General features: G+C 46.9%; 1 protein-coding gene across 1 annotated transcript in view; it reads left to right on the top strand.

The window, feature by feature from the left end:
- The first annotated feature begins 6,176 nt into the window (after positions 1-6,176).
- Tmem150b (transmembrane protein 150B) overlaps positions 6,177-11,016 on the top strand; it is a 7,903-nt gene continuing 3,063 nt past the window's right edge. Inside the window, exons 1-5 of the mRNA XM_021218972.1 lie at positions 6,177-6,349; positions 6,703-6,762; positions 6,851-6,918; positions 7,309-7,436; positions 9,994-10,177. Of these exons, the coding sequence (XP_021074631.1) occupies positions 6,282-6,349; positions 6,703-6,762; positions 6,851-6,918; positions 7,309-7,436; positions 9,994-10,177 (508 nt within the window). The 5' untranslated portion in view covers positions 6,177-6,281. The remainder of the gene's footprint in view (positions 6,350-6,702; positions 6,763-6,850; positions 6,919-7,308; positions 7,437-9,993; positions 10,178-11,016) is intronic.

Here is an 11,016-nt window from a genome sequence, read left to right as displayed (position 1 = left end):
CCATCCTGAGCCTTTATGACCTCACGAGATCCCTCAGTACCCTCAGAACCATCCCGAGCCTTTATGGCATCTGAGAACTTTGGGTCTTACTATTTCTTCTATGGCAGCTTCCCACAGACCTGACCAAGGCATTGCACTTCCGTGTGCCAGGTTTTTTTTGGGGGTAGCTTCAACACTGCAGAAGCCTTTGTGCACACTGCAAATTTTCACCCTTCTGTCTAAGTGTGGCTGATGAGGTGTCTCTATGAGCTCCCTGGTCCCTCTTCCCCGTTTTTTCATACACTCTGGCAATCTCTTCTTCCAGGCCACTGTGACCATTACACCTTGCTCTCCCCACTCCCATGTGTTTATATGTTCTTGTTTCGGGGGAGGTGCACTTATGTGTGCTGGTGTGTGTGTCTGCATATGTGCATGTGTGTGCAAGCCAGAGGACAACTTCAGGTGTCCTTTTTCAGGTACTAGCCACCTTGATTTTTGAGACAGGGTCTGTAACCTGCCTGGAACTCATGAAGTAAGTATACTAGGCTGGGTTTGCCGGTGAGCACACCGGGAATCCATCTGTCTTTGATTCTCTGGCACTGCGATTACAGGCAAGCCTCAACGGTCAGTTGTTTTGTCTTGTTTTTTAAAATCGCATTTATGAGCCAGGGGTGGTGTACACCTTTAGTTCTAGCTCTAGGGAGGCAGAGGTAGGTGGAGCTCTGTGAATTCCAGGCCACCCTGATCTACAGAGAGAGTTCCAGGACAGCCTCACAAAATTCAATTAAACACGATTAAATCAAAACTTAAAAATGTGCATGTTTTATTCGTTTGTTTGTGTGAGTGTGTAACTAGAGCATATTTGTAGGACATCTTAGACGACAACCAGCAGGAGTTGGTTCTCATCTTCTATCGTGTGAGTCCTCAAGGACTAACGCACATTGTCAGGTGGGCTGCCTGGCAGCCTCAGGGCATGGTGAGCCATCTCTCCAGTATTCCCAGGATTTCTATTTTATTTTTTTTGTTTTTCCCACATGGAGTCTGGAGACCAAGCTCATACCTTCAGGTTTATATGGCAAGCACTTTATCTACTACTAGTCTGGGTCCCAGGAGGAACCTCAGATTGCTAGATAGCCAGGCTTTATGCAACAAATACATCCATTCCCTGATTCCAGCTCATCAGCCCCTCAACATTTTTATTTTTAAAAAAGATATTCTCAAAGAACAAAAACAAAACAAAAAAGAAAGAAAAAGAAAGGAAAAGGAAAAAAGGGAAAAAGGAAGAAAATATATTTTCAAATAGCCCAGGCTGGTTTTGAACCCGTGAGGATGATTTCAACCTTCTGAAACTCCTGTCCCTTGCCAGCGTGCTGAGATAATAGGTGTCTCTGGTTTCAAACACCTTTGCTTGTTACCTCTGCTTAGCTTCCTTTCCTGTGTCTCAGGGAAGGAAGCCTGTTGTACAATGGTTTCTTCCCAAATGAAACCTTTCTTCTGGGAGGGAGACAGGAGACTCATGAGGCTCGGGAAGTAAACACATGAGTCTAGGAAGCATGAAAGTCAAGTCCCTCTAGGAAAAGTCTAGTACTACAGGACCCAGAGGCCTAAGTGCCAAAACCCTAGAAATCTGGCAGAATTTAAGATCTAGGACCAAAGAGATGGGGTCAGTGGACCATCACACGGCCATGAAAAGGATATCGTGTGGGCCTCAGTCTGTGTTCTGTGCTGCTGTAGACGTGAGACGACAGAAGGGGTAAGTCACAAAGCAGAGACTCTGAGGCCAAGGAGCTACTCCTGGTGTGCTGGCCTTAGTGATGACCAAGTCCAGAGACAGTGCTGGCATCAAACGGTGGGAAACAAAAGGCTCCGAGAGACTTAGTTAAAATAGCCCCAAATTAAGACAACCCACTAACCCAGTGAGTGATTAATCTATTAAACGTTTTCATTTCTTTTTTCATTTTCCTTTAAAACGTCTTAATTAAATATATATTATCACATAATTTCTCTTATTCCCTCAACTCCTCCCAGATCCTTCCCATCCCCCCCACCCACTCAACTTCATAGTCTTTCTCTCTCAGAAGAAAACAACAAAAAAACCCAAAACATGAAAATCAAAACAAAAATACTCAAAGAGAAAGAAAGAAAAGAAGGCAACAAAACAAAATAAAAACATGCACATAGAAAAAACATGGAAGCTGGGCAGTGGTGGCACATGCCTTTAATCCCAGCACTCGGGAGGCAGTGGCAGGTGGATTTCTGAGTCTCAGGCCAGGCTGGTCTACAGAGTGAGTTCCAGAACAGCCAGGGCTATACAGAGAAACCCTGTCTCAAACAAAACAAAACAACAACAGCAAAAAGAAAGTAGAAAAACAAAACAAAACAAACAAACAAAACAAAGTCCCCTTTGTGTTTGTCAACTGCCCATGGGTTGTGGGTTGTGGTTGGTAAGATACTCAACACTGATTTTGCCTTTATCAGCAGGTATCAGTTGCAAATAGCTTCTTGGTTAGGCATGGGACTTTGTATGCACTCCCTTTTCTCAGTGCTGGAATTTTGTGTAGTTTCCTATTAAACTTTTACCAAATTAGTAGGATGTAGTGGCACTAGCCTTTAATCCCAGCACTTAGGAGGCAGAGGCAGGCAGAACTCTCTGAATTTGAAGCCAGCCTGGTCTAGACAGTGAGTACCAGAACAGCTGGAGCTATATAGAGAGACCTTGTATTAGACAGAGGGAGGGAGAAAGAGAGAGAAAGAGAGAGAGAGAGAGAGAGAGAGAGAGAGAGAGAGAGAGAGAGAGAGAGGTGGGGGAGAGAATACAAAAAGCTAGACTAGCTGGGGCATAGCCAACAGCACTTGGAAACTTGGGAAGGTGAGGCAGGAGGATCAGGAATTCAAGGTCAGTTATGTAACCATTATGTAACCAGTTTCCCAGAACAATTTCAAGTGTAAGATTAAATACCCAATCAAGCAAGCAACATAAAGATACAAGATAGGTGGTGGAAAGATGGCTCCGAAGTTAAGACTACTTCCTGCTCCTTCGGAGGACAGGAGTTTGGTTCTCAGCATCCTTGCTGGTTGGCTCAGGACCAGCTGTAATTCCAGGTCCAGGGTATCCGACATCCTCTTCTGGCCTCTAAGGGCTCCTGTGCGAGTGTGTGTGTGTGTGTGTGTGTGTGTGTGTGTGTGTGTGTGTGCTCAAGTGTGTGTGTGTGTGACTTGATTTCAATCCCTGATATCTGTATGGTGGGAGTGAACTGAGTCCTATAGGATGTCCTTTGACCTTTACACACATGTCATTGTGCCAACAGGTACAACGATGTCTCCTTACTCCCCTCAAAATTAAGTAGCTGGTTGTAAGGACACACTCCTTTAAAGCTAGCACTCAGAGGCAGAAGCAGGTGGATTTCTATGAATTTGGATCCAGTCAAGTATACAGGTAAGTTAGTTCCAGGCTATATAGGGCTACATGGCAAGAGCCTGCTTCAACAAACAAACAAACAAACAAACAAACATACATAATATTTACACAATTAATTATTTAATTTAACTAAATTAATTTAATGTTTTAAAAATTAAAAAAAAGAAATGGCATGCTGGGATACAGCTCAGTTGGTAAAAGCTGGCCTAGCATGCTTGAGCCCTGAAGCACTAGGTCGAGACTAATTAGGTTCCCAACACTCTGAAAGTGGAGGCGAGGAGAATTAAGAGTTCATGGTTAGCCTTGCTGCATGGTAAATTTGAGGCCAGTCTGGGCTACATGAGACCATCTTTAAAAAAAAAAACAAAAAATCAAACAAAAACAGAAAAGCTAGGCAAGTGTAGTGGTCCAACACCTTTATTTTTTTTTAACTTTTTTTTTTTTTTAGATTTATTTGTTTGTTTACTATATGTAAGTACCTTGTAGCTGTCTCCAGACACCCCAGAAGAGGGCATCAGATCTCTTTACGGATAGGTTGTGAGCCACCATGTGGTTGCTGGGATTTGAACTCAGGACCTTTGGAAGAGCAGTCAGTGCTCTTAACCGCTGAGCCATCTCTCCAGCGGGTCCAACACCTTTAACTCCAGCCCTCCGGGGGCGGAGGTAGGTAGGTGGATCTCTGAGTTCTGGGTTAGCACACAGGGAAAGAGGAGGTGGGTGAGGATGGGGGAAGGGAAAGGATTTAGACTCCTGATTCCTCAGCCGAAGATGGAGTTATGACCTAAACGTGAGGGTACGAGAAGCGAGCGAGGGTTTGAAGGAAGATGGCCGCTGGCTTTGCTGATTATTGTCAATTACTGCTTTGCTGGCTTTGCCTGTGCCATCGCAGGAGTGCAGGGCTCAGTTCACCAGTTCTCTATATCGTGTGTGCCCCAGAGATGAAAATCAGGACTCAAGTCTGCCCTCCTGCCTGGCAGCAGGTATCCTGTCTATGGCCGTCTTACTGGCCATTCTTTATAATTTGGTTTTTGAGACAGGGTTTCTCTGTTTAGCCATGGCTGTTACCATGTAGCCCTGGCTGTCCTAGAACTTGCTATGTAGACAAGGCTGGCTGCCTCAAACTCAGAGTTCTGCCTGCCTCTGCCTCCTGAGTGCTGGGATTAAAGGAGTGTGCCCCCAGTGCCTGGTTTGGCATTAATTATTTTTATCATTACCATTATTTCGTTGGGGGGGGGCATGTAGCACCATGTGAGTGCACACATACAGGCTATGGCTAGAGGGGATGACAGATGGCTTCTTTACCTTCTCCCTGTTCCCTTTAGGTCTCCTCATCCGAAGGGACGCTTGTTGTCTTTTAGACTAGGCTGACTCTTAGGAATCTGTCTTTGACTCTGTTGGTGCAACGGTGGTGTACACAAACAGGCCTGCCTGTGTGATGGGTGCTAGGTATTCAAATCCTGATTTTTCAGGTTTCCAGAACAAGTGCTGTTATCCACTGAGCTGTCTCTCTAGGCCCCAATCCCAGCACGAAGATGGCCGAGGTAGTAGGGTCCTGCATTCGAGGTCAGTCTAGGCTATGTACTAAGACCCTGTCTCAGGAAACAAACATAGAAAGAGTAAGGAGCTGCTTGTGGGGGTAGAGATTGCAGATGGGGATCTTATCGCCACTATCGCCTTCCCCACTCATAACCTGCCCATTTTGGGGAATTTTTTTTTTTAAGATTTATTTATTTGTTTTATGTATGTGAGTACACTGTAGCTGTACAGATGGTTGTGAGCCTTCATGTGGTTGTTGAGAATTAGAATTTTTTTTTTTTAGGACCTCTGCTCACTCCGGTCAACTCTGCTCACTCAGGACTAAAGATTTATTTATACATAAGTACACTCTAGCTGTCTTCAGACACACCAGAAGAGGGCGTCAGATCTCATTAGGGTTGGTTGTGAGTCACCACGTGGTTGCCGGGATTTGAACTCAGGACCTCTGGAAGAACAGTCGGTGCTCTTAACCGCTGAGCCATCTCACCAGTCTGGGGAACTCTTGTTAGAACAGAAAAAGAAAGGGGGAGGGGGAGGCAAGAGGAGAGGAGGGTCCCACATCAAGCAACCCAAAAGACTGACCCCAGAAAGCACAATCCCAGAAGGGACAGGCAGCCTAGCGGTACGTGAGTGTGATCCCAGCTCTTCAGGAGAAAGGACAGGGACATCACCAACTCCAGGTCAGCGGGGGCTATAGAAGAATCCAGAAAGAGACCTGCATTTGCAGGTAGGTAATGGTGGCTGGACTCCAGAAGTGACAGACATGTATGCATTCAGGGGGCTGTATGTAGTTTGTGGGGAGGATAAAGTACCGGGGAATTTGGATGTCGAACCCACAAAACTGTAGGAAGGAAGTTAGGGGCTCCCTGAAGCAAGAGTGTCCCTTTTACGAATCTGAGACAGGAAGTGGTTGTTTGGGTAGATTACAGAAGATGACTACTGATTAGACCCAAGGGCGAATATCTCATACACACTCAGCGTGGACTTTGCCTCTTCCGGAATTCGGAGGCCTACCTTCTTTTGCCACACCTGGAATCACCTTCTTTCCTGGTTCTGTCACTCAGATCTAAATGTATCAAGGAAATGGAGAGAATTTGAGGGAACTTGGAAAGGCGAGGGCCCTAAGGGAACCTGGAGCCTGGGAGCTGGCGGTGAAGAACCAGGAAAAACAGACCAACATCAGCTGATTAGGTTTGAAGAAGGTAGGGAAAAGAGCCCCGAGCAAGGGCAGGCCTGCATCAGTCTTCCATCCAGTGGGGCCTCAAAAGCAGGTGGGCCGTCTTCAGCACCACACACCTAAAGACTGCTTGGAGACCAAGCTTCTTCACTTCTTCTGCAGAGCCCAGCAATGTGGAATTACCTGTCCTTGCTGCCTGTCATCTTATTTCTGTGGGCTACAGCTGGCATCTGGATTGTGTAAGTAGCAGAGGCCCTAAAGGATGCTTGGGTCTGAGGGAGGAAGATTGGGGTCTGGACTTTTGGGTCTGAAGGAGGGCTAGATTCCTGGGTGTGAGGGACGAGGGCTGGAGACTGAACTCCAGGTCTGAGGGAGGAGGGCTGGGGGCGGGACTCTAGTTCTGAGGGAGGAGAGCTAATGCCTGGATTTTTGGGTCTGAGGGAGGACAGCTGGGTTTTGGATGGCTTCTAGTGACACAGGATAGAGGCCAGAAGTCCATTAACACAGTGAAGTGTTTTGTTTAGCGAGCAGAAAGGAAAGTTATCCACAAGATCCCCTGACTGACTGACTTCCTGTATTCCTCTCATCTCAGTTTTGCAATCGCTGTGGTTAACGGTTCTGTGGACCTCGACAAGGGCTTCCCCTTTATCAGGTTGCTATGGCTGAGGTGGTGATGGGGGAGGCAAATAGAGGGTCTTGTCTGGGAGGAGCCAGAGGATGACCCTGATCTTCTTTTGCAGTATCTGTGGCTCCTATGCTCCTCAGAGCTGCATTTTCGGCCAAGTCCTCAATGTAGGAGCTGCTCTAGGCAAGTATTTGCAGACCTTTCCTTTCGCTGCCAGCCCAAAGGTGCCCAAAGGGTCCCCATCTCCTCCTTCCCCAGATCAAAGCAACTGGTTTCCCTGAGAGCCAGGACCCTTCTTCCCTCAGACCCCAGACCTCCTTCCTCACACCCAGGAGTCTATCGGACCCCAATTCTCTTCTCTCAGTCCCAGGGTCCATACCCCAGTCTTTTTCCCTCAGACCCAGGAATCCAGATCCCAGTCCGTCTCCCTCAAACCTCCAAACCCTTACCTCCAAATCCCTTCTTCCCTCATCCTATGTTTAACTCGGACACCAGCCTTTTTCTGTTTCAAATCCTCCCCTTCAGCTGCGAATCCTGTGATGAGTTTGACTCTCGCTCACTTCTCTTTCCTAGCTGTTTGGATCTGCATTGTGCGTCATCACCAACTCCGGGACTGGGGCGTCAAAACGTGGCAAAACCAGCTAATTCTGTGGTCGGGGATCCTCTGTGCCCTGGGTACCTCCATAGTAGGCAACTTCCAGGTGAGATGCACTGGGAGGCAACTTGAGGGCGGGCGGGGGGGTGGGGGGGGCGGTGTCTACCGCGGCAAACTGGACTACATTTCCCTAGGTTTTCTGCGGCTTCTGGTGGCTTTCTGTGTACTCGGCCTGCAAGGCTTTCTGGGATTTGTAGTTCTCGCGACTCTTGCACTATAGGAGGCTTTATGGAGTGTCCCGTATGTATTAGGCTGTGTGTTCAGAACCTTGTGGAACCCTCGGAGGTTGGGAGATTTTTATTGCAGCCACCATTATCTGCCTCATTTCGTCATGAAATTATTGCAGTGTGGTCCAATGATTGAGTCTTACCAGAATCTCCACCGAATTCTATTCAGTTGCCATTGGCGGTACCCTAGAGCAATCTGGCTTATCTGTGGGTGGTCAGAAACGATCAGAGATTCACAGATTTTAGTTCTGGCATTCATGAAGATCTGTAGATTAACTTTAGAACGAATGAATGGGCAAAGGATAGGAAAAACCTCACTGGTTTGTTACTGTATTTTATGTTCTGTCTCTGCTGTCCAGTCTCTTGCTGAAAGATGAGGAGGTGCCGGGTGGGTGAGACCACAGGATATTCGGACTGCCTCCACGGTCATTTTCTTAATTTATTTGCTTGCTCATTTGTTCCTATGTCTCTCAACCTACGACTGTGTTACCGTTATTATATTCCTTTCTTAAGGACTTTTTAAACTCAATATGTATTGGAGGATAGCTTTGAATTCCCCTAGACCTCCTGCCTCCACCTCCTGAGTTCTGGGATTACAGGTGAGCCCCACTCTTGTTTTATGGGGCACTGGGAACCAAACCCAGGCAAGCACTGTGTGAACTGAGCTGCCTTCTCAGTTCCTAATATTATTATTGTGCCTTTCCAAGGGATGTCTTTAGACCTTTCTCCAGTCTTCATCTCTCTGACCTTATTTGAGACAATCTGATTATGTATCTATGTTGAATTTGAATTTGGATTTCTCTTGTGTCTGTCTCCACTGTGCTGGCAGTGTAGGACAATGCCACTACCCTGATCTTTCATGAATTTTTTTTTAAAAAAACAAGGTTTGTTTCTAGCTGAGGCAGTCCTGGAACTTACTATATAGCCAAGACTGGCTTTGAACTCATTTTCCTGCTTCAGCTGACGGTGTGTGCTATCATATTAAAAAAAAAAAAAAAAAAAAAAAAAAGACCGGGCATGGGGCTACACAGAGAAAGCCTGTCTTGAACCTCCCTCCCCCCAAAAAAGACCTAAGCCAAGCATGATGGCACACACCTTTAATCCCAGCATATATATATATATATATATATATATATATATATATATGTGTGTGTGTTTCTGTAAGTCACAAACCATTGTTATAGCTAAGAAAATTTCACCTGTCAAGTATCAAAATCTGGGAGTCATTGAGATGGTTCAGCGTGTGAAGATGCTTGCGACCAAGCCCAATAAGCTGCGTCTGACCCTCAGAACTCACGCGATAGAAGAAGAGAACCTTATTCTCTGACTTCCACACTTGCTCCATGGTGTGATACCACCTTAGCCCCACAAAATAAGCGAAATATTTAAAACAAACAAAAACGCCAAAATTTTGCTGGACATGGTAGCTCAGACCTATTCTGCAGTGCTTGGGAGCTGGAGGATCAGGGGTTCAAGGCCAGCCTGGGCTCTCTAAGACCCTGTCTGTAGGGTGGGACTGTAGCTGGGCAGGGTTACTGCTCTGATGCATGAAATCCTAGGTTTAATCCGGAAGTTGGGGTAGACAAGCAGAAAGACCCTGTCTCAAACAAAACAAACAAAACTCCTAAGACTAATCAACAAAACTTTTCCCTTGGGGGTATGTTTACCTCTCCCCACTTTGAGAATGCAAAATTCATTCTATGCATGTTTCCTGAACATCTGCCGTGTGGGAGGTGCGATTGTTGATACTGAGGCTTGAGGACCTAGCGATGAATTTAAATCCAAACGGCCGAGCCATTTAATAGCAATATTCTCGCTCTTCTGGAGGACCCAGATTTGGTTCCTATCACTTATAATTCCGGTATCACGGAGACCCTCTTTTGGCCTCTGGACATGTGGCATGCACATAAACAACAACGACAATGAAATTTATGATTGCTTTGTTGAGCTAATAAGGGCCAAGGTACCTAATCTCAAAGTTGGTGATAGGATGGCAGATTCTATTTGTGTGTGTGTGTGTGTGTGTGTGTATGTGAGAGAGAGAGAGAGAGAGAGAGAGAGAGAGAGAGAGCAGACAGAGACAGAGACAGAGAGACAGTGACAGAGAGAGAGGAAGGGAGGAGGGGAGAAGAGAGGAGGGGGGGGAAGTACACGCGAGTGTGCTGAGCATGTGGGTGGAGGTCACAGGACAAGTTTCAGGCGTTACTTCTCTGCTTCCTCTGTAGGCCCCTGAAAGCATTTACCAGCTGAGCTATTCCCCTGGTCCTGAGTTTTGCACTTTCAACTATAACCGTTGGACTGGTTCAAAATCTTCTCTTCCTATCAGTCTCCTGCTGTTGCCATAATTTTATTCTCAGTTTTCCTCCCTTTCCCCAGGAGAAGAACCAGAAGCCCACACACCTGGCAGGGGCCTTTCTGGCCTTCATTCTGGGCAACCTGTACTTCTGGCTGCAGCTCTTTCTGTCCTGGTGGATGAAAGGCCTGCCCCAGCCTGGGCCCCACTGGATTAAGCCTCTACGCCTGAGCCTCTGCAGCCTTTCCACCATCCTCATCGTGGCCAGTATCCTTCCTAGGGGTGAGGACTGGTCAAAGACGCTTCTCTTTGGCTTCTACCACAGCGGGTGTCCCTTCACGTGTCTGGGCCTTAGTGTCCATCTAGGATCACAGCTCCCAAGCAAAAAGTGGAAACCAGGCATGGTGGCACCAGCCGGTCATCCTAATGCCAGGGAGGGAGGGTTGTGAGTTCAAGGTCAGCCTAGGTTATGTGGTAGGCCTTTGTTCCAGAAACAAAACAAGTGTAGTGGACAGGGCTGACTGTGAGGTCAGATTGGCTGCTCAGGAACCTCGATTTCTCCATATATTACGTAGGGGAACTTCTGCTGGTTTCCTCACGAATGAAATGCAGGTAGCTGAGGCCGAGGCAAAAGGATCACTGTGAGCACAAAGCAAGCCTGTGTGTGGTAGGCAGTGAGACCTGCCCTGTGAAGATGCAGGTAGTTAACAAGCTGACCTCAGTACGTGAGGAAGAACTAGAACTGTCTGTGAGATGCTTAGATCCACGCCTGACATGGAGCATGTGCAAATAGGCATTAGGAGAAGGTTCTGTTGATAATCGGCTGGGAGGGGCACCAGCCAGGCATGTCGAGTGTCTTTCTGGGTGCTGAAGAGCTGTAGCAGGCTCAGGCAATAGAAGTCTCTTGGACAAGGTGAGAGTCCTGGTGGAGTTAGTCACGGGTTGCAAGATGACTTGTGTGCTTCAAAAGACCAGCTAGTTGCTCAACCACCTTTTCCCAACTAGAGTGTTCACTAGTAACCCAACATGGCCTAGATGGGAAGGAGTATTTGCTCTGGCATAATCAGGAATGTTACTAATAAAGCCAGTGTGTGTGTGTGTGTGTG

The sequence above is a fragment of the Mus pahari genome, chromosome 19 (genome assembly GCF_900095145.1).
Source record: "Mus pahari chromosome 19, PAHARI_EIJ_v1.1, whole genome shotgun sequence".
Classification (NCBI taxonomy): Eukaryota; Metazoa; Chordata; class Mammalia; order Rodentia; family Muridae; genus Mus; species Mus pahari.
Note: the sequence above shows the minus strand (reverse complement) of the source record. Positions and strands in the feature narration are given on the sequence as shown.